Source organism: Labeo rohita, chromosome 19 (assembly GCF_022985175.1).
Source record: "Labeo rohita strain BAU-BD-2019 chromosome 19, IGBB_LRoh.1.0, whole genome shotgun sequence".
Taxonomy (NCBI): Eukaryota; Metazoa; Chordata; class Actinopteri; order Cypriniformes; family Cyprinidae; genus Labeo; species Labeo rohita.
This window is the reverse complement of record NC_066887.1, coordinates 28,943,867-28,963,197: the sequence shown is the minus strand read 5'-3', so window position 1 is coordinate 28,963,197 and position 19,331 is coordinate 28,943,867. Positions and strand designations below refer to the sequence as shown.

The following is a 19,331-nucleotide window of genomic DNA, read 5'->3' as shown; positions in this document are numbered from 1 at the left end:
TAAACATCACTTGGCCACTAAGTGTAGTTTGGTTTCCTCTTCAATGCATCCTATAAATGTTGTCATATGTCTTCTACACATTTTGTCAGTTTTTACTCATTAGTAACATGCATTTTTTTAGGAGGTGTTGAATTTAAACTTAGCTTGCATTCTTACATTTTTTTTTATCATGTAGACAACAGGTTAATTAATATGCAATAGTGCATTAATATAGCAAAATGCTCCTCTATAGTTATTTTTCGATCTTACTGATGAGCTTATGGACACCGAATGGTTATTCTGAGGTAAATCTATTGTGACAGTGTTTACACAGGAGTCTACACCTTTGCATGTTTTCTGCAGTTTGACACAGAATTAGCTATTACATGAGACATTTAAGTAAATTGTACTGTAGGCTCTTATAAAATAGCCTACCCTTTGATCTTAACTCATGTTCATTTCGTACTGTAAAAAGAAAATATAACGGTTCACCTGCTGCTTGAACTGAGACACTAAAGCAATCACGCCTGCCGCATTAAAGAGTGGCAAAACCGTATTTATTGTTTGAATTTCATCATGAATTTGTCATAATTTTAAAGCTGATACTTTGTTCATTAAAAAGTAACAAAGCACAAAGCTTATTGTGATTACTGCACAGCAAGTGTGCTACAAATAAGTTTACGCATAACAGAGCACAGACTAAGATCTATTCATATTAATATTCAAATATACTATTAGTTATGATTATAAACAAAATTTGTTAACGAAATTGCCAAGCTGATAGCTTTACCTGTAGTTTGGTTGAGTTGTGCACGAAATGAACATTGCGTTTCTGAATGTTTATACACGTTTCCATTTCTATCTCGCGGACATATGGCGCAGTTGCGCTTCGGGTGTCCCGTGTTCGAATACCGCCTTGTGGACCTTTCCCGATCATACCACCCTCTCTATCTCCCCTTAGCTTCCTGTCAATCTCCACTGTCTTATCTAGAAAAAATGCAGAACCCCCCCCCCAAAAAAATAAAAAAAAACAGGAGCTGCATTTAGCATGCGTCAACGCTGCTCTTTGGCAGAGATGAGGACTGTTTGAAAGTCTTTTTTCCACTAAAACTGACATTGTGTCAGTTTAATACGTAACATAAAAAAAGATGTGATGGCAAAACAATCAAGAAAAAAGGCATTACTTGCAAATTTTTAAGTCATAACATGTAAATATATATAGTCGCCAGTGGCGATCTCAGCAAAAACTTCACTTGCAAATTAATATTTTTGGTTGCAAATGTGACCGTTTTAGTCACAGTCTGGAGCCCTGTCATTGATTTCAGTAGTGTGTTTTGTTTATTTATTTATTTTTCATACTGTGTAAGTCAATAGAGGCAGAATTTAAATTTTTGGCTGAATAGTCCCTTTAAGAAGACTTGCAATATAGTGAGCCATTTGGACTGCTTTTATGATACTTTTATTGTGTTTTTGTGTCCTTTTAAAAGCTTCAGCGTCAGTTCGGTTTAATGGAAAACTGTTTCCCTTTCTCTGTTCCACAGAGAAAAAAGGTTTGGAACAACATAATGGTGAGTAAATGATAACAGATTTCTTCTTCTTCAGTTCATTAAATCTGCGTTTTCCACTAGTGCACATTTGTGCTTAAAGGGCACCTATTATGCAAAATCCATTTTTACATGGTGTTTGGACATAGATGTGTGTTGGCAGTGTTTGAACACAACCGCCCTACAATGATGAAAAATTTACCCACTCCTTATTTTTTAATCCCCATTAAATCAAATCAGTCTCACTAGGCATGCCGTTTTGATTCTTTAAGCAATGTGACATCACATTGTTTAGGCCCCACCCACAACCGCTGACTGACAGTCCTGCATTGCCATAATTTCCACCCTTAGAAAGTTGTGCTTGGTTGTACGCTGTCTTCCGTTTTCTCTGTGCTTGAGCAGTTGTAATGTCAACAATGTCTCATAACCGATCCCGAGTTGGTTGCCTGGCTTGGTCCATTGAGCCACGCTGATGACTGAGCTCTGTAACATTGCACTGTTTCGTCCCACTTTTGGTGTGTTTGGCTTCCCATATGTGACCCAGGACCACAAAACCAGTCATACGGGTCAGTTTTTCAAAACTGAGATTAATATATTAATAATTAATAATAATAAATTAATTGAGAATAAATAAGCTTTCCATTGATGTATGGTTTGTTAGGATAGGACAATATTTGGCCGAGATATAACTATTTGAATATATGGAATCAGAGGGTGCAAAAAAAATCTAAATATTGAGAAAATCGCCTTTAAAGTTGTCCAAATGAAGTTCTTAACAATGCATATTACTAATCAAAAATTGTTTTTATATATTTACAGTAGGAAATTTACAAAATATCTTCATGGAACATGATCTTTTCTTAATTTCCTAATGATTTTTGGCATAAAATAAATAATTTTGACCCACATCCATGTATTTTTGGCTATTGCTACAAATATACCCCAGCAACTTAAGACTGGTTTTGTGGTCCAGGGTCACATACGTACATTTCTTTTGCTGTCAGTCATGTTGCTTCTACCAACTGTTTATTGCTGTAGGTATGCGAAGCATGTATACGTAGGTATGCAAAGATGTATACGCTATGCCCTCTTTTGAAGATGTGAAGGGTTTATTTAACCAATTTGCATTTAAAGTGATATACACCAAAACAGCTTTTTTTTTTTTTAGACATGCCACAAAAATTACATTTTCAAGATGTTATAATAAATGATCTATGGGGAATTTTGAGCTGAAACTTCACAGACACATTCTGGGGACACCAGAGACCAATATTACATCTTGTATAATAGGCATAATAGGTGCCCTGTAAGTTAGATGTCATATGTCAGTGATTTGTCAGCATGCTCTGTTGAATATGAGAGCTCTGCATTGATTTGTTCTTTTCTATTTCATTAAATCCACACATTTTCAAACCAATACCTCACACACCACTGTACCACTTCCCAGTGAATCCTTCAGTCCCAAACAGATTCTCAGCACTCATTATAACATATGCTGTTTGGTTCCATCAGACATATATAGGCTAAGGGTCTATTAGTTCAATCGGCCCTGTTCTATTGTTAGATGCTTCTCTTCTGAGCAGGAACTACATACAGGCGCTGTTAGAAACAAACTGTATATTAGAGCAGTGTGTGTCTTGTGGGGATTATTGCAGATGAGAGCTTTAGCTTTCTGCTTTATGGAGGGGGGAAGGGCCAGTCAAATCTCTGCAAAGCTGATGTTTCAGCCAACAGCCTTGCTTTAATCTCAGAGCAGACTGGCTGAGCTCAACAACATTACGAGTGACCTCTACTGCATCACAACCTCTGCTTCACGCAGCTGTCAGGAGAACAGTTGTGGATGGAGAGGCAATTTTATATTAGATCTGCTGACAGAAAGGTGTCTAATGAGACAGTCTACTGTAGATGTGCTGTGGGAGTCTCTGGTGTTTCTTTCTTTATAGATGTTTTTTCAGAAACTTTGTTGATCACCCTTGGGATTGAACTTGCAACCTTTGCGTTAGCACTGCCCGCTTCTTTAAGACAGCAGTAACTTTCTCTTTGTCGTAAACAATGTTTCACGCTAAGAAGACTCAAGTCCTCCTGGGAAAGTTACCTATGAGTTTGGAAAGCATAGTTACGATGTGATGTGCAGAATAAAGTAGCCACTGCACAGTTTAATTGATTTATTTTTTCTTTGTCTTCCAGCCTTTTGTTTTAAAATTAAGTTGAATTAGTAGATTTTTTCATCGTATTTTATCGTTGTTTTTTAATTGACAATTTGATGGTAAAAATGAACTGCTAAAGTACTGTTAACATTCACAAATAAACATAATTATGACTAACAGCAGTTTTTATTTGCCTCGAACTCTAATGTTAAGTTGTACTAAGTGACAACTTAGATATTTGAGTTCATGCAACTTAAAATTAAGGCAACTGGGTAACAAGCCCAGCTTTTAAATTTAACAAACCAGTTTTTTTTTTTTTTTTTTTTGTTTTTTTTTTTTTTAGTCAACTCTAATATCTTAGTTGTCACTTAGTACAACTTAACATTTAAAGTTGACTAAACTTACTTGAGTTGACTTAAAATTTTAAGGCAGCAGGGTAACAAATTATTTTAAGTTGACTCAACAAATCGTGTTTTTTTTTTTTTTTTTTTTTTTTTGTGTGGTGTTGTTGTTTTTTTGTTTTTTGGTTTGTTTTGTTTTACAGTGTACAGTAGTTAACATTTGAAGTGGATCAAAAAAAGTTGTCCTAAGACAAGAATGGGTATTGTTTTGGTTTTAGGACAACTTTTTTGAAAAGATTTGATCCACTTCAAATGTTAATCTGGAATGAATCATGTGACAGTGAAGACATGCCAGTGTCACTGAATGTCAGCCGCTGGACTAGCACCAAACTCACGGCAACAGAATTCTAGTCAAGAATTATAAAGGTTATGGAAGCAGCACAGTTTTGTCCCTGAATCTCAAATGAGTTCCTAGTCAGATCCCTATATGCTGCATAGTTAAAAATCAGTGACCTGAGAAGTCATTGAATTCCCTGTAGACTTCACCTGCTGCTCGCAGCAAGACTGTAATTGATTTGGCTTGAACCAACGACAGGAACATAATGTACAAAAACAGCAAAAATCAATCATTAATCTACCAGTCTGCTGAAGCGAACACCTTCACGTGACACCTCATGGTCTTAGCAGGGAGATGTATATGAAAACACCGTTTAACGCCCAGTCAACACTACAAGTGAGCGACGCACCGCAATTCAAATGTACCTCACTCCTGTAGCAAATAATCTAGCTGTCTACAATGCACACCACTTCAGACATTTGCAGTGTAAAACTTTTTTTTATTAGGTTTTTTTTTGTGTTTGCAGTGTAGATGAGGGTGTCATATGGGTGCATTGATACTATTACAGTGGTTATGGTTATTTTCCAAGTGATTAGCATTAAAGGGGAAAAAAAAATCTAAATTCTGTTATTATTTACTCACCCACGTCGTTCCAAACCCTTTAGATCTTTGTTCATCTTTGGAGCACAAATAAAGATATTTTTAATGAAATCCGCAACGCAACTGACATGTTCAAGGCCCAGAAAGGTAGTAACGACATTGTTAAAATAGCCCATGTCTTGAACATATCAGGTGCGTTGCAGTCTATGCAGGGTCAGAAAACTCTCAGATTTTATCAAAAATATCTTAATTTGTGTTTCTATGATGAACAAAGGTCCTACAGGTTTGGAACGACATGAGGGTGAGTAATTACTGGCAGAATTTTCATTTTCGGGTGAACTATCCCTTTAAGTTACACAAATGTGTAAATAGTTTTATTAGAAAGGAAGAGACCCTACTCAATGTATTTCATTTCTATCAAACATTTTTTATTCAACTGTCCTGCTTTTAATGCATGTAGAAAACTCTTTTATGAAGTGAACACATGTCAAGAGTTTAGTATAATTTTGCCAGAAAAAGTTTTAGAATTTTTATCATGTGTAATATAACTTGTGTTTGTTTGTTTGCTGGTTTTTATTGTATTTGCTGTACTTGTATTTTTGAATTGTTTTTGCCATGAAAATAGCCTAAGATGCTGACATGGCATTAAATAAAAATATACTACTACTACTATTAGAAAGAAAGATTCTCTTCTCAAGAAATAGTTTGTATCTGTGCATATGTATGTGCATAGAATAATGGGAATATTGCCAGTTATAGAAGTTTAGATATAGCTCATCCTAAAATAGGTGTCGGATCCACATTTAGAAACTGTGTGGTTTTTTTTTGTTTTTTTTTTACATCACTAGTGATGCCAAATATATTGTTTTCAAATAAGAGTCTTGTCTGCTATTGGTCAAACAGATAGTCACGCCCCAAAGTCACACCATTGGCTGGCTCAATATTATGTCTGAGCCAATCAGGCTGCTCAAATAAATTACAAATTTCGTTTGCTACCATCAATGGCCCAGAAATCACATGCTTCACCCTTAAAAACTCTAGGAAATTGCACGAGAACACTTTTTTTTCCTGTTAACTTGTTACATTACATTAATAAATTAAATTGATAATAAATAGCTGTTCTCTTGAACTTTATATTTATCAGATAATACTGAGATACTGTAAAATATTGTAAAAAAGTGTTACAGTTTCCACAAAAATGTTAAGCAGAACAACTGTTTTCAACATTGGTAATAAAAAGGAAAGTTTCTTTAGCAGCAAATCAGTATATTAGAATGATTTCTGAAGGATCATGTGACACTGAAGCCTGGAGTAATGCTGAAAATTTGGCTTTGCATCACAGGAAGAAATTACTTTTTAAAAATATATTCAAATAGAAAATTGTTGTTTTAGTTGTAATAATATTTTACAGTATTACTGCTTGTACTGCATTTTTGATCAAATGCAACTTTGGTTAGCAGAAGAGACTTCCTTCAAAAACATTTTCCCATTAGAGAAAGTGCATGTAACTGCTAAAAGTTTATTTTGTCAACATTTAAGAGTACACTAGCTTTTAGCATAATGAGACATGAACCAAAACTCCAGTTTGAGTTCCAGCTCTGGTGTTTATGCCGCGTGACACAAAATGAATGCCACACAATGCCGTCTATTCATTGCATCCAAAAAAGAACATGGAAAAATGCCTGGAATGTGACAATTAAACTGATTAAAAGCGGCTCTTAGTGTTTATACATGATGCTGTCACCATGTGCTCTTCCTGAACAGGTTGTTTACAGAACAGATGCTTAACAAAGCATTCATTAGACGTACAGAAGTGCACAGACTTACCCTCTCTGGAAGAGATCCACATTGTGAAACTTGTGCAGCTCCAGCGAGAACTCCACAGTGCCCTGTACTTCCGACATCATCTATTCCATCACCTAGAGAGACAGAGAAAAGTTCATTTGCAGCTGAGCTCATCAAAGCTTGCATTGTCTTGTTAACTCAGAATGCATTGCTCTTTCAGGGCTCTCTGTGTTGCTGTACCATTGTCAGCTGAGCCGTTCGCCCATTGTGAGGGAGTGTGTTTACCGTGGTAACCTCAATGAACACAATCCAGTGACTAAAGAGCCGCTACGGCGGCAGAAGCACACCCGTGACTCAGGAAGACGCCATCTCTAATTACTCAGGCTGTGACTCATCCCAGACAATATTTGTTCTGAGAACCCGATGTGCCGCTCTGCGGCAAACGAACGTACGACGCGCGGCTCCAAGACGGATGACAGCAGTGGCATTTCTGGACATGATCCCAAATCATACTTATGACACCATTCGTCTGAGAGACGCCACAGCTCAGGCTGAACCTGCATGAGTTTGTGGCAGTAATCATATCTAATGGCTTCTTCCTGCACAGGTTGTGATATGAGTTCAGTGCTTGTGGCATGAGAGGAATGGCTGGAATTTGAGAGGATATTTGCTTTTCCAGACTGCAACACTCAGCCACAATTATTAGCATTCACAGTTTCACTCAGTTTATCAGTCTGTCTTTTTGTCTCTTTCTCTGTCAGTCTCTCCATCATCGGCTTTATTGCACATTCTCTTTCAAATCTTTATCTTAATTGTAGTAAAAGACAGATATAAAGACCAAGTCATCAATATCAGTGTCCACTTGTCAAGTGTCAGTCGGTTCCAAAATTTAGAGTAAATATGTAATATATAAATGTAATGTAATATTGAACTCAATTGCAAAGTGGTGCCCAGATCACAAATAACAAAAATGTAAAAAAAAAAAAAAAAAAAAAAAAAAAAATTAAATTATAAAAAAAAAAAATATATATATATATATAATTTTAAATTGTGTTTGTATATATATATGTACAGTTGAAGTCAAAAGTTTAGTTCACTTGAGAAAATAATAGTCGAATTTATAAAAAATGACCCCGTTCAAAAGTTTACATACACTTGTTTTTATATACTGTGTTGTTACCTGAATGATCCACAGCTTTTTTCTTTTTTTTTTTTTTTTGGGTTTAGTGGTGGTCATTCTTGAGTCCCTTGTTTGTCCTGAACAGTTACACTGCCTGCTGTTCTTCAGAAATTTTTTCAGATCCAACAAATTCTGTGGTTTTCAACATTTTTTTGTGTGTATTTGAACTCTTTCCGACAATGACTGTATGATTTTGAGATCTGACTTTTCACACTGAGGACGACTGAGGGACTCTTACAGAACTATTACAGAAGGTTCAAACGCTCACTGACGCTCCAGAAGGAAGAACAATGCATTTAGAGCTGGGAGGTGAAAACTTTTTGAATTTGAAGGTCAGGGTAAATTTTACTTATTTTGTCTTCTGGGAAACATGTATCTTCTGTAGCTTCTGAAAGGCAGTACTAAATGAAAAAAAAAAATAATCTTCATTCTGTTCAAAGTTTTTCCTTCTGAAGCATCAGTGAGCGTTTGAACCTTCTGTAATAGTTGCATATGAGTAGTCAACAGTCTTTATTGTGAAAAGATGGATCTCAAAAATCATACAGCCATTGTCGGAAAGGGTTACACAAAAATGCTGAAACCAACGAATTTGTGGGACCTGAAGTATTTTTCGGAAGAACAGCGGGCAGTTTAACTGTTTAGGACAAACAAGGGACTCATGAACAACTATTACTAAACAAAAAAAAAAAAAAAAAAAAACACAGCCGTGGATCATTCAGGTAACAACACAGTATTAAGAATCAAGTGTATGTAAACTTGAACTTTTCAAAGGGCCATTTTTAAAAATTCAACTATTATTTTCTCTCGTGGACTATATGTAAACATCTTTTATGTGAAATATCTTATTCAGGTCAGTATTAAATAAAAAATAACATACATTTTGTATTATTTTAGTAACATAATTAACATTTTGAAGATTCTGCAAGGTGTACTGTATGTAAACTTTTGACTTCAACTGTACATAAAAAATATACAAAAAAAAAAAAATTAATTAAATTGTATATACATATACAACAGTTATTTCTGGTCTGAAAAGTGTGATATTCTAGCAATGGCAGAACTCCAACCATTTCGCAGTATGTATCAGTCCGTTTGTTGTATTTGTCACATGTGGATTGTCATGGTGGATGCCCAAATCCACTATAATTTTATAAATAATGCTGTTTTTGTTTCATGGAATGTAGTTTTAAGAGTTTTTATGCGAGAATGTACTTGTTTAGTCTTTTTTAAAATTTACTTCCATGTTTCCATGTTTGTGATGGTGCTTAGTTACATTGTTCGACTATTAGATGGCGACCAGACTATTTTTATGATCAAGTCAGCAGTGAAGACTTTTATATTGAAAGAAACTGAAAGTGAACAAGGAAGTTATTTTTAATACAATAAGTTTTCAATGAAACTACTCAACGTTCCTTTGTTACTAGTTCTAAAGTGACATTTTTTAATTTTTCGTTTTCTAAAATTCTGTAACGGAGGCTTGGGCTCAGCTGTTAAACTGTCAAATGTATTAAATCCGTGGCAGAAGGAAGTAGTTTGCACAAAAGAGCGTTTTTAAAGACATCTCGTTGTTGTTTCTTATGTATTTAAACACTTGTGCCGTCAAACTTTTGTATAAATGCAATACCACACTCATAGCTGTGCGATATGACTGTATATAGGCACGCTGTGATTACTTTTTTGAAAATGTGAAATTTGTGTATTTTTAGAACAAGAAAAAGCACCTTTCTGCCTGAATTCTCATTACTGTGAAACACAAAGTCATCTCCTCATTGCTGTTACATGGAAAAAGATATTACTATATGGATTATGGCTGAATTTGTTATACTGCCTTTCATTCATTCAAAATTAATTCAGCTTAATTGAAAAAAATGGGAAAACGATATTTCTTCTGTAATAAAGAAAAGAGTGTATTACAGCAGTGAGAATCATCATTAAAAATGCTGAGAAAGGCAATATCAGGCTCATTATTGTAATGAGAAATGAGGGGTAAAATTATTATTGCAGTGCAAAACCTCCCAAGGGTTTTTATAACAGAAAAATTGGCTTTATTTTTTGTCTAATCTGTATTTGTCTGATTTGGAAGAAGATAATATCAGAATAATTGCCATGTTACAAGATTTGAACTGACATCTATTTTCTTCAGTCATGTTACAATGTTTTCAATGTCTTAATGTTAAAAAATATCTAGATTAGAGCTTACTGAAAAATCTTTATTTAAAACAACACACAAAAGACTATTAACTCATTTCACTTGACTAATCTATTGTTTTCTTTTCCAGCAGCTCAGTGAAGATGCATCCAAGCTTTTTTCTATGAAATACACAGTGTGTGTCTATAACTGAACTGCCATATCAGTGAGTCTGCAGTTTTAAGGACATCCCATCAGCAGGGGGCAAAGAAGCAGAATTTCCTGGAGCTAGATCAGTTGTCATATTGCAGGTGAGCAAGAAAACCAGTTGCAACGGCCAAGCAGACGTGCACCAACCCTTATAATCCATGTGGTTTATAAGTAAACATTATTGTTCAGCTCAGGTGAACTCAACAAGGTCAAAGTTGCGTCATATCCTCAACTTCACAACTCAAAGTTCTCAGTGAAGCTCAGATTAGACTTGCCAGACCAATTAAAATGAGATTTATTTAGTGCCTGAACAATTAGTACCTGTGTCACAGACTGGTACTTCATCACGCTGGTGTTTGTAAGCAGTGCAAAGCACTTGATCATGCATTTTATATATGATGAATTTTACAGTATCAACTACAGTAGCAATCTTTGGTCATGCTTTATGTGAAGTCTTTATGTATAATTACAAATATATTCATAATGTATGTTGTAATGCATTGTCTTAAAGTTAAATGCATTATATTTGCAGATTTCCTTTTGCATATAGAAATTGGGTGTCATGTTTTAATGCAATTTACTTTTTAAAGGTGTAGCAATTAATAGTTACAATGTGGTTAAAACCATGCAATGCATAAACTGCATTACACTAAACACTTTTAGAATGCATTAAATATAAAGGCTTCAAATAAAGTGTTACTCAGTGTTTTTCTGAATCTGATTATTCTATCAAAAGAAAATACATTTTTACACACATTTGGGTTAAAAATGCAATATACAGAGATTGTGTGACTCCTTTGTTGCCTAAACCATTTAAAATATTTCCATTTTATGCTGGTTCATTTACTTTTTAAAGCTGAAGTGTTTGGTTTTTGAGCCACTTCCATAACTATTTGTAAAAATAATGACCAGAAAAAATTCAAACTGGTATCCTTGCTGTTTGCCATTGGTTGATCAAAGAAAGTAGTCCCGCCCCTAAATCATGCCATTAGCTGAGGCAAATATCATCTGAATGTTTAGACAAACTGAGAAAGACACTGATTGCTTGTAGTTCTTTGTATAGTAGAAATGCATTAAATTAATGTACCTAAACCCCCTTTTTACAATATTTAGAGGAGCTACAGCTAAAACTAGGGTTCAATCATAACACGAGTCCCTGTTTTGCATCCTCTCATCTGTTTTGCTGAAGCAGTGGGTGCAGCGCAGTGTGACGGTGTCTTATTAATAAACGGAGATGATTAAAATGTTTCAAAACCGCATGAGCCACAGTAAGGAATACTACAGGAGCTTCACTGTCAGACATGATGGGGAGCACAAAAATGTTTCTGTTAGCAGTGATGAAATATTGATAGGAATGGCATTCCAGCAGACATTAACAGAGGGAGTGGAAAAAGGACACAATAAAGAGGCGGGATCTGAGCGAGTGTGACGTAGCATTAGTTGGCTATTATTAGTGGTTTAGTGCTCAGTATGCTGGGTAAAGGTTAACAGCTCTGGAGCTGCAGTCACCTTCCTCTGGCAGCTGATGCTGAGAAATAAAATATATGTTTCCTTTGAAACGCTGCCCTTGCGTCAACCGACGCAATGTTCCAGCGTGTTGGCTTTACTGCCTCATTCAATATCCTGAGAGTCTGTCCAAGACGGGCCAGAGAGCACTGACCTCTGCAGAAGCAGAAACAGAGGGCATTATGGGTACCGTGCTTAATTTGAAACATTCAGTGCACATGCAGTCTACAAAGACTTTGGTACCTAAGAAAAGAGCAGAAGACAGTAAAATAAAGTAGAATAATATGAATGCATCTGCTAAATTAGTAAATATAGATTATAGTAGAAAAACATAAAGTTGCATTAAGAAAATTAATCTAGTAAATAAATTAATATAGAATAATTTGTAGCATAAGATAATAATATAAAGGTGCTATGTATAAATGCATATGCTAAATAAATATAGAAATAGAACAAAAAATTATATAAGGTTGCTTTTTGTAAATCTGCTAAAGAAATATAGAATATGATAGAACACAGTAGAATGATATAAAGTTGCTATATGTAAATGCATATGCTAAATAAATAATACAGAAAAAAGTAGAATGTTGCTTTGGGTAAATGTGTCTGCTAAATTAATAAATATAGAATAAAATAATATGAAGTTGCTTTAGATAAACGTGTATAATAAATAAATATAGAATTAAATAAAACAATAGGATAATATAAAGTTGCTATATATAAATGCATACGCTAAATATATCTAAAATAAATTAGAATATAATAAAACATTAAAGGTTTCTTTGGGTAAATACATCTGCTAAATTAATAAATATAGAGTAGAAATTATTAAGTAAATTAAATCTAGAGTAAAATCAAATGTAATGGAATTATATAATGTTCCTTTGTGTAAATGGATCTGCTAAATAAATAAATACAGAATATAATAGAATAATATAAAGTTACATTATATAAATGCATTTCCTAAATAAATAAATAAAATGGAACATGATAGAATATTATAACGTTACTTTGTGTAAATGCATTCACTATATTAATAAAAATAGAAATATAATTATTATAATATTTATTTAATAAATATAGAATAAAATAATGTGAAGTTGGTTTAGATAAATGCATCTAGTAAATAATATAGAATGAAATAAAATAGGGCTATCAAATGATTAATTACGATTAATCGCATACAAAATAAAATATGTGTGTGTACTGGTGTAATTATTATTTATATATAAATACAAACACATTCATGTATATATTTAAGAAATATTTACAAGTATATTTACATTTACATACATGTTTTTATTATAATTTTATTGTAATTTTTATAGAATTTATATTATATAAAAATAAAAATATTTTGTACATAAATAACATATTTCACATATTTCATATTTCTAAAACTTTTATTTTGTTTGTGGTTAATCACGATTAATCATTTGACAGCCCTAAAATAAAACAATAGGATAATATAAGGTTGCTAAATATAAATGCATATGCCAAATAAATCTAAATTAAAATTAAATATAATACAATTTTAAAAAGTTGCTTTGGGTAAATGCATCTGCCAAATTAATAAATGTATAATAGAAAATTATGAAGTAAATAAATGAATATAGAATAAAAATTGCACGTAATAGATTTATGTAAAGTTCCTTTGTGTAAATGGATCTGCTGAATAAATATTGAGTACTGTATAATAGAATAATATGAAGTTTCTTAATGTAAAAGCACCTGCTAATTTAATAAATATAGAGTAGAATAATATGAAATTTAAGTAAATGCATGTATATGAATATACAATAATATGGTTAGTTTGTGTAAATGGATCTGCTAAATTATTAAACATTCAGTATTGTAGAATAATATAGAGTTGCCTTAGGTAAACACATCTGCCAAAATAGTAATCAATTTATAATAATATGAAGTTGCTTCATCTGTTAAATACAGAATAAAATGGAATATAACAGAATAATATAACATTGCTCTGGGTCAATGCATCTGCTAAATAAATAAATATATAAATATAGAATTATATACAGATTCCTGTCATTCTATAAAACATAATATAATTTTAGGCCACATTAGATTTAGCCAAAAAAATGTTCTCTAAATCTGTTAAATTAATAAACATAGAATAAACTGAAGTGAAATTATATAATAAGTAAGATAAATGTAACAAAGTCTGTGAAAGGAACAAAGAACCTGATTAATCTGTTTGATTGTTTCATGCTACTAGATGCATATATGTAAGATTTACTCATGTAATTAGATTTCGATAGTGGAGTGGTATGCCATGATGAAACAATATTGGTTTAACTGAGTTCACTACTTCCTTTACAGGCAATAATCACACACAGCGGACGTTACCGGACATTAAACTGCTATCAAAAATCTTGTTTGCAAAGGAAGTCTAGGAAATGAATCTCTCTGTGTGTTTGGACTGTGAAGGGTTTGGTTGAATGTATTACAGCGGGACTGAATTACTGGACACCTTTAATATTCTCAAAGATCTGCAAAAGAGATGGAACTGTAACCCGCATTTCCCAGAGTTCACTTCCAGCAATATTCAATATTTTTTGCAACAGTGTGTTTGTGTGCAGTCATAAATCTACTGCTGACTGAAGACACTTGCTCGACTTGCGTGCTTAATCAATTCTGCAGTCTGTGGGCTTGCTGTGAGTGATCTATGATTTCATTCTGGCTAAAGTGAAGAGCCTTATGTGTCTGTCAGGTTGTGTCCGTTCGTCTCTGTGCGTGTGTGTGTGCAAATATCAATTTGAGCCTGTGTGTTTGTAATTGAACATAGCAAATGTTAATAGCACTTTACAAGAACAGAGTATAAAGTTGGGCCACTCTCAATAAAATGAAGCCAGTTATACAAGGAGTCAGTGAAAGGAGGTGCTTAACCTTCAGAAAATGTTCTTCATCAGCTTCAGATCAGATTAAAGTGGTGTAGTTTAGAAAGTTTTATATAATTTTTTTTTATATTAATCATCTTTGGCTTCAGAACAAATGTGTTATAAAACAGACAAACAAAAACTTGTTTGTATATATTTAAACAGTAGTTCTTTCCGGTCCTCGAATCTGATTGGCTGAGAGGAGTGTGATATTCTAGTAATAACAGTTCCAACTGTTTCACGATTGTATCACTCCGCTTTTAGTATTTCTCAAAAAAATTCTCATGGCGAATGCCCAAATCCACTACAATTTTATAAATAATAGTGTTTTTGTTGCACTTAATGTAGTTTTAAAAATAGTTTAGTTGAGAATGTACTTGTTTAGACTTCAAATATGCGGCTAGTTAATAAAGATAACGTCTATTTGAAATTTTCCCTCAGCGTTTTTGGAATTGTGAGCTCCGGCATGTCAGCGGCCATTCAGTGCTCATTAGCCGAGAGCAGCCTCACCTCGACCGGCTCTTCTGGAATTTGCTGCTGGCTCTGATGTCTCTATAGTGGTTAATCATGAGATATAATTCATTTTGGGTACATCTAACGGGCAGTCTTTGGTCTCATTGATCTGTTATTTGTTCCAGAGCAAAATGCAAAAGTTTATATAATAGTATTTAGTATTAAGAAACGGTGTGTGTGTTCGTGATGGTGATTGTAGTTACATTATTGAGACTGTTTTGAGTCAGCAGTAAAGACTTTTATATAGAAAGAGATTGAAGTAGGGTTGTAAACAAGGACGTTCTTTTTACTCTCAACAGCACCTTGTAAGACAGCCAACGAATACACTGAGCAGCGCTGCTGTCGGAAATCAATCTTAACAGATGAAAGGATAGTACGACAAAGATATTGCTTTCTCAGTGGACATTTAAACTAATGTTTTATTGTGAAATAGAGATTGAGCTGAAGAATGAATGCTGTATCAGATACAGGTAATCACACTTGCTCACTTTATGCTACTACTCACTCTCTCATAATATTACATAATACAGTGAGCTTTTAATACAGTAATACAATAAGCATTCAATGAAGCAATTCCTTCGTTACTAGTTCTAAAGTGATGTTTTCAAATTAGTAACAGAGGTTTGGGCTTAGCTGGTAAACTAAGATTTGAATCCATGGCGGAAGGAAGTAGTTCACACAAAAGAGGTTTTTAAAAACACTCCGATGTTGTTTGTTATGTATTTACACATTTGTGCCGTCAAACTGTTTTTTAAACGCAATATCACACTTTTAGCAGTAGCTGTAATTCATTCTTTCTATGATTGTCAAAAGTCCAATATGTTCCAATTCTATTTCACCAGAACTGCACACTGTGTCCACTTGTACCATGCTGGTTGTCAGACAGGAAGTGACTTTGGCTTAACCCCTCATTTGAGTCATGGCTGAAATCAATCGATAAACACACCCAGAAAGTCTTTTTGGTGAGTCATAAGCTTTCTTACATTCAGTTTAAATGTTAGATTTTATAAATCTATTAAAAATATTTTAATACAGCACAACCTTTTTGTAGTTTAAAAATGAATTAATTCGCGATGGCAGTAATGTTCAGCCAGTGCAGGAATATGACTGATATAGAATAAACCCAAACACAACAAATTCTAATTAGTCTCCACATGGCCATGGCAAGAAAGACAAATATGCAACAACTAGTTCAGTGATTCTGCCTAGAAAAGCTTAAAAAACTGCTGACTCTGCTCAGAAAACCTCCAACAACATTTTAGGCAGCACACATCAGCAGGCAGAATGCTTTCAGGTTTATACAGAAATGGCAATGAATTAAGCTGCTGAACTGGAACGTTTAATACTGTAGTTTGTCAACATACAGCACATTCCTTGAACTGCATTGACTTAGTATTTTCTTTTTTACAGCACAAATCAACTTCACCAGTCTTGAACTACATATACATCTGTATACTCTGTAACTGTACTCACACTACCTACTATTTTCAAAACAGCATTCAGAAAACATTAAATGAGTAGTATGCTATGTTGTTGTCACATGACCTGTTAATGCTGCATGTATAATTCAGCAAGAAAAGTGGTTGTTATTGAAAAAATCAAGCATTGCACCCAAAAACTGTTCCTATCAAGCACTTTTGAGCCCAGACAAACAAACAAGTTCAAATAAGATGGGCATTTAAGAGATATGCAATCATACCACTTGTTGCACAACTTTTTACCACTTAAAGACAGTTACATGAATACTGATTTGCGAAGAAAACATTTCAAAAACACACCTATATATGAAGAGTTCAGATGCAAAAGCCTCTAAGTGCCATTTGAAATTTTCTACTAAAATGAGCGTTTTTATCAGGCTCCTATGTATAGGTTCAGTAATTTCACTTTAATGGCAATGAATAAGTTTTTCATTGCTATTAAAGTGAAATAACTGAAGATAAACATAAATTGATGTTTTCTTATTATCTATTCCAGTATACAGGTTTTGCTTTAAATATAGTCAACAGCAAAATGGCACCTGTTGTGTTTAAATAAATTATACAGCTTTACTATTGTCGACAGCCATTATTAAGTATAACTGATCTCTGAATGTTGTAACTGACCAGTCAGAATCAGGCATTTCAGAGCGCCATGTGACATTCAATTACCTTTTCAAAATATGATTAGGTGTTTTAATTCAAATTTGTCTAAAACGTTTGCCTGTCCAATTACCTGATAAATCAAAAAGTCAGCATTGAAAATTGTGGATAATCACATTTGGTTATCCATTACACTGAAAATGAAAGGTCAATTGGGCACTTTGCATTGTGGGATACAGTATCTAACGCGTTATGTTTTATATGCACATTTTTGCGAGACCGTATCCAGATCTTCCATGCATACTGAAAATCTGGTATTCATGCACAGTACATACTATAGTTGCATGCTATTTTTTTCCAAAACAATAGATAATGGAATAGAATAGTAACATACCCTTTTTCTCAAGTAAGCAGGCTGTGACAGCTCAAAAGGTCACAAGCGTCTACTTTGCTACATGCAAACAAAAGACGGGGTGAGGTTGGGTGAGATGACAGTGGTTTGGATTGTGGTTAGATCACAAGGCACTTAATAACTCAAATAAACTCCTGAAGCCAAAAATATATAAACATCTAAATCATTCTTACTGTGCCAGGGTATAAAGAGGTGGATGGGTAGATGGATAGATAATTGTAGATAGATAGATCTAATCTGCATGTGTCTTGCAGCAGTGATATTCAGCTCTGTATAATGAAGTCCTGCAGTAGGACAATGGCACTGGTAAAAGATTTATACGGCATGCGCTTGACCCTGCGGGAACAATGTGATAGTGAAAAGAGATTAGAGATCACATGAGAGAGAGTCACAGGACCGCATGAGACCGGCCTGAGTACAAACTGTTACAAATGCACACAAAGAGACCTGAGAAAACCTCACACACATGGCATCTGATGGTTCACACATATTACAGTGGTCACTGCTGACTCAAATGCTAATGTGTGAAATTGTTCTGAATAGGCACAGATTGCTGCCTGAAATGAGAGTGATGAAATCATGCTAAAGTACAATGACTGCATTACATCATGTCCTAACCAGGTGTGACACAACAGGTCATTTTTATGCGCAATTAGGGTGAAAATACTGTGTGATGCAAAACAGAATGTTAAGACTATTAGATGTTTAATATGTGACCCTGGACCACAAAACCAGTGATATTTTTTTTTTTTTTTTTTTTTTTTTTTCTTAATTGAGATTTATACATCATCTGAAAGCTGAATAAATTAGATTTCCATTGATGTATATTAGGATAGGAAAATATTTGGCCGAGATACAACTATTTGAATCTAAATACTGAGAAAATCACCTTTAAAATTGTCTAAAGTTCTTAGCATTGCATATTACTGATCAAAAATTAAGTTTTGATATATTTACAGTAGAAAATTTACAAAATATCTTCATGGAACATGATCTTTGCTTAATATCCTAATGATTTTGGCAAAAAAGAAAAATTGATAATTTTGACCCATACAGTGTGTTGTTGGCTATTGCTACAAATATACCTGTGCTACTTATGACTGGTTTTGTGGTTCAGGGTCACGCATGCAGTTTTGAGGAGAAGGACTGACCAATGAATTGTCACTGTGGGCGGGTTATTGGCACAACGCAGAAAACGAGCAACTTACAAAATGTCCAATTGTTGTGATTGGCTAATACAAAAAGCACTTTTTTCTGGTCATTTTGTGTAACAGTGTGTCCTAACCAGGTATTTTGTTTCCGGCTAAAAGTAAAGTTGTTTTATCACACTGAAAGAAAATGAAATTCTGAATGGCACGACATAATCAAAGCCAATTTGAATGGATTTCGTATTTAATGTACAGATATTTATTTTTTAAAAATCTGTTGGTGGGACTGCTCAGAAAAATTGAATTAAATTCCTTCATCTTTTACCATAAAAAGTCTGATTTATATGCGATGTAAGTTTTTGGGTTAAATCTATTGACATGTTAAATAAATAGGTATCATAAACTAACAATTAGCAAATTTCTTAGTTTATGTTAATGGATAAATATATATTGCTCAAAAGGTAATATTTTAAATATTTTTGAAAATCTAATTTTTACCAAGGCTGCATTTAATTGATCAAGTACA

The 19,331-nt window shown here is 33.8% G+C and overlaps 1 protein-coding gene across 1 annotated transcript in view; it reads right to left on the bottom strand.

Moving 5' to 3' along the window:
- fam135b (family with sequence similarity 135 member B) overlaps window positions 1–19,331 on the bottom strand; it is a 69,478-nt gene that overhangs the window by 48,916 nt on the left and 1,231 nt on the right. The window contains 1 exon segment of the mRNA XM_051136627.1: window positions 6,776–6,867. Coding sequence (XP_050992584.1) covers window positions 6,776–6,855 — 80 coding nt within the window. The 5' untranslated portion in view covers window positions 6,856–6,867.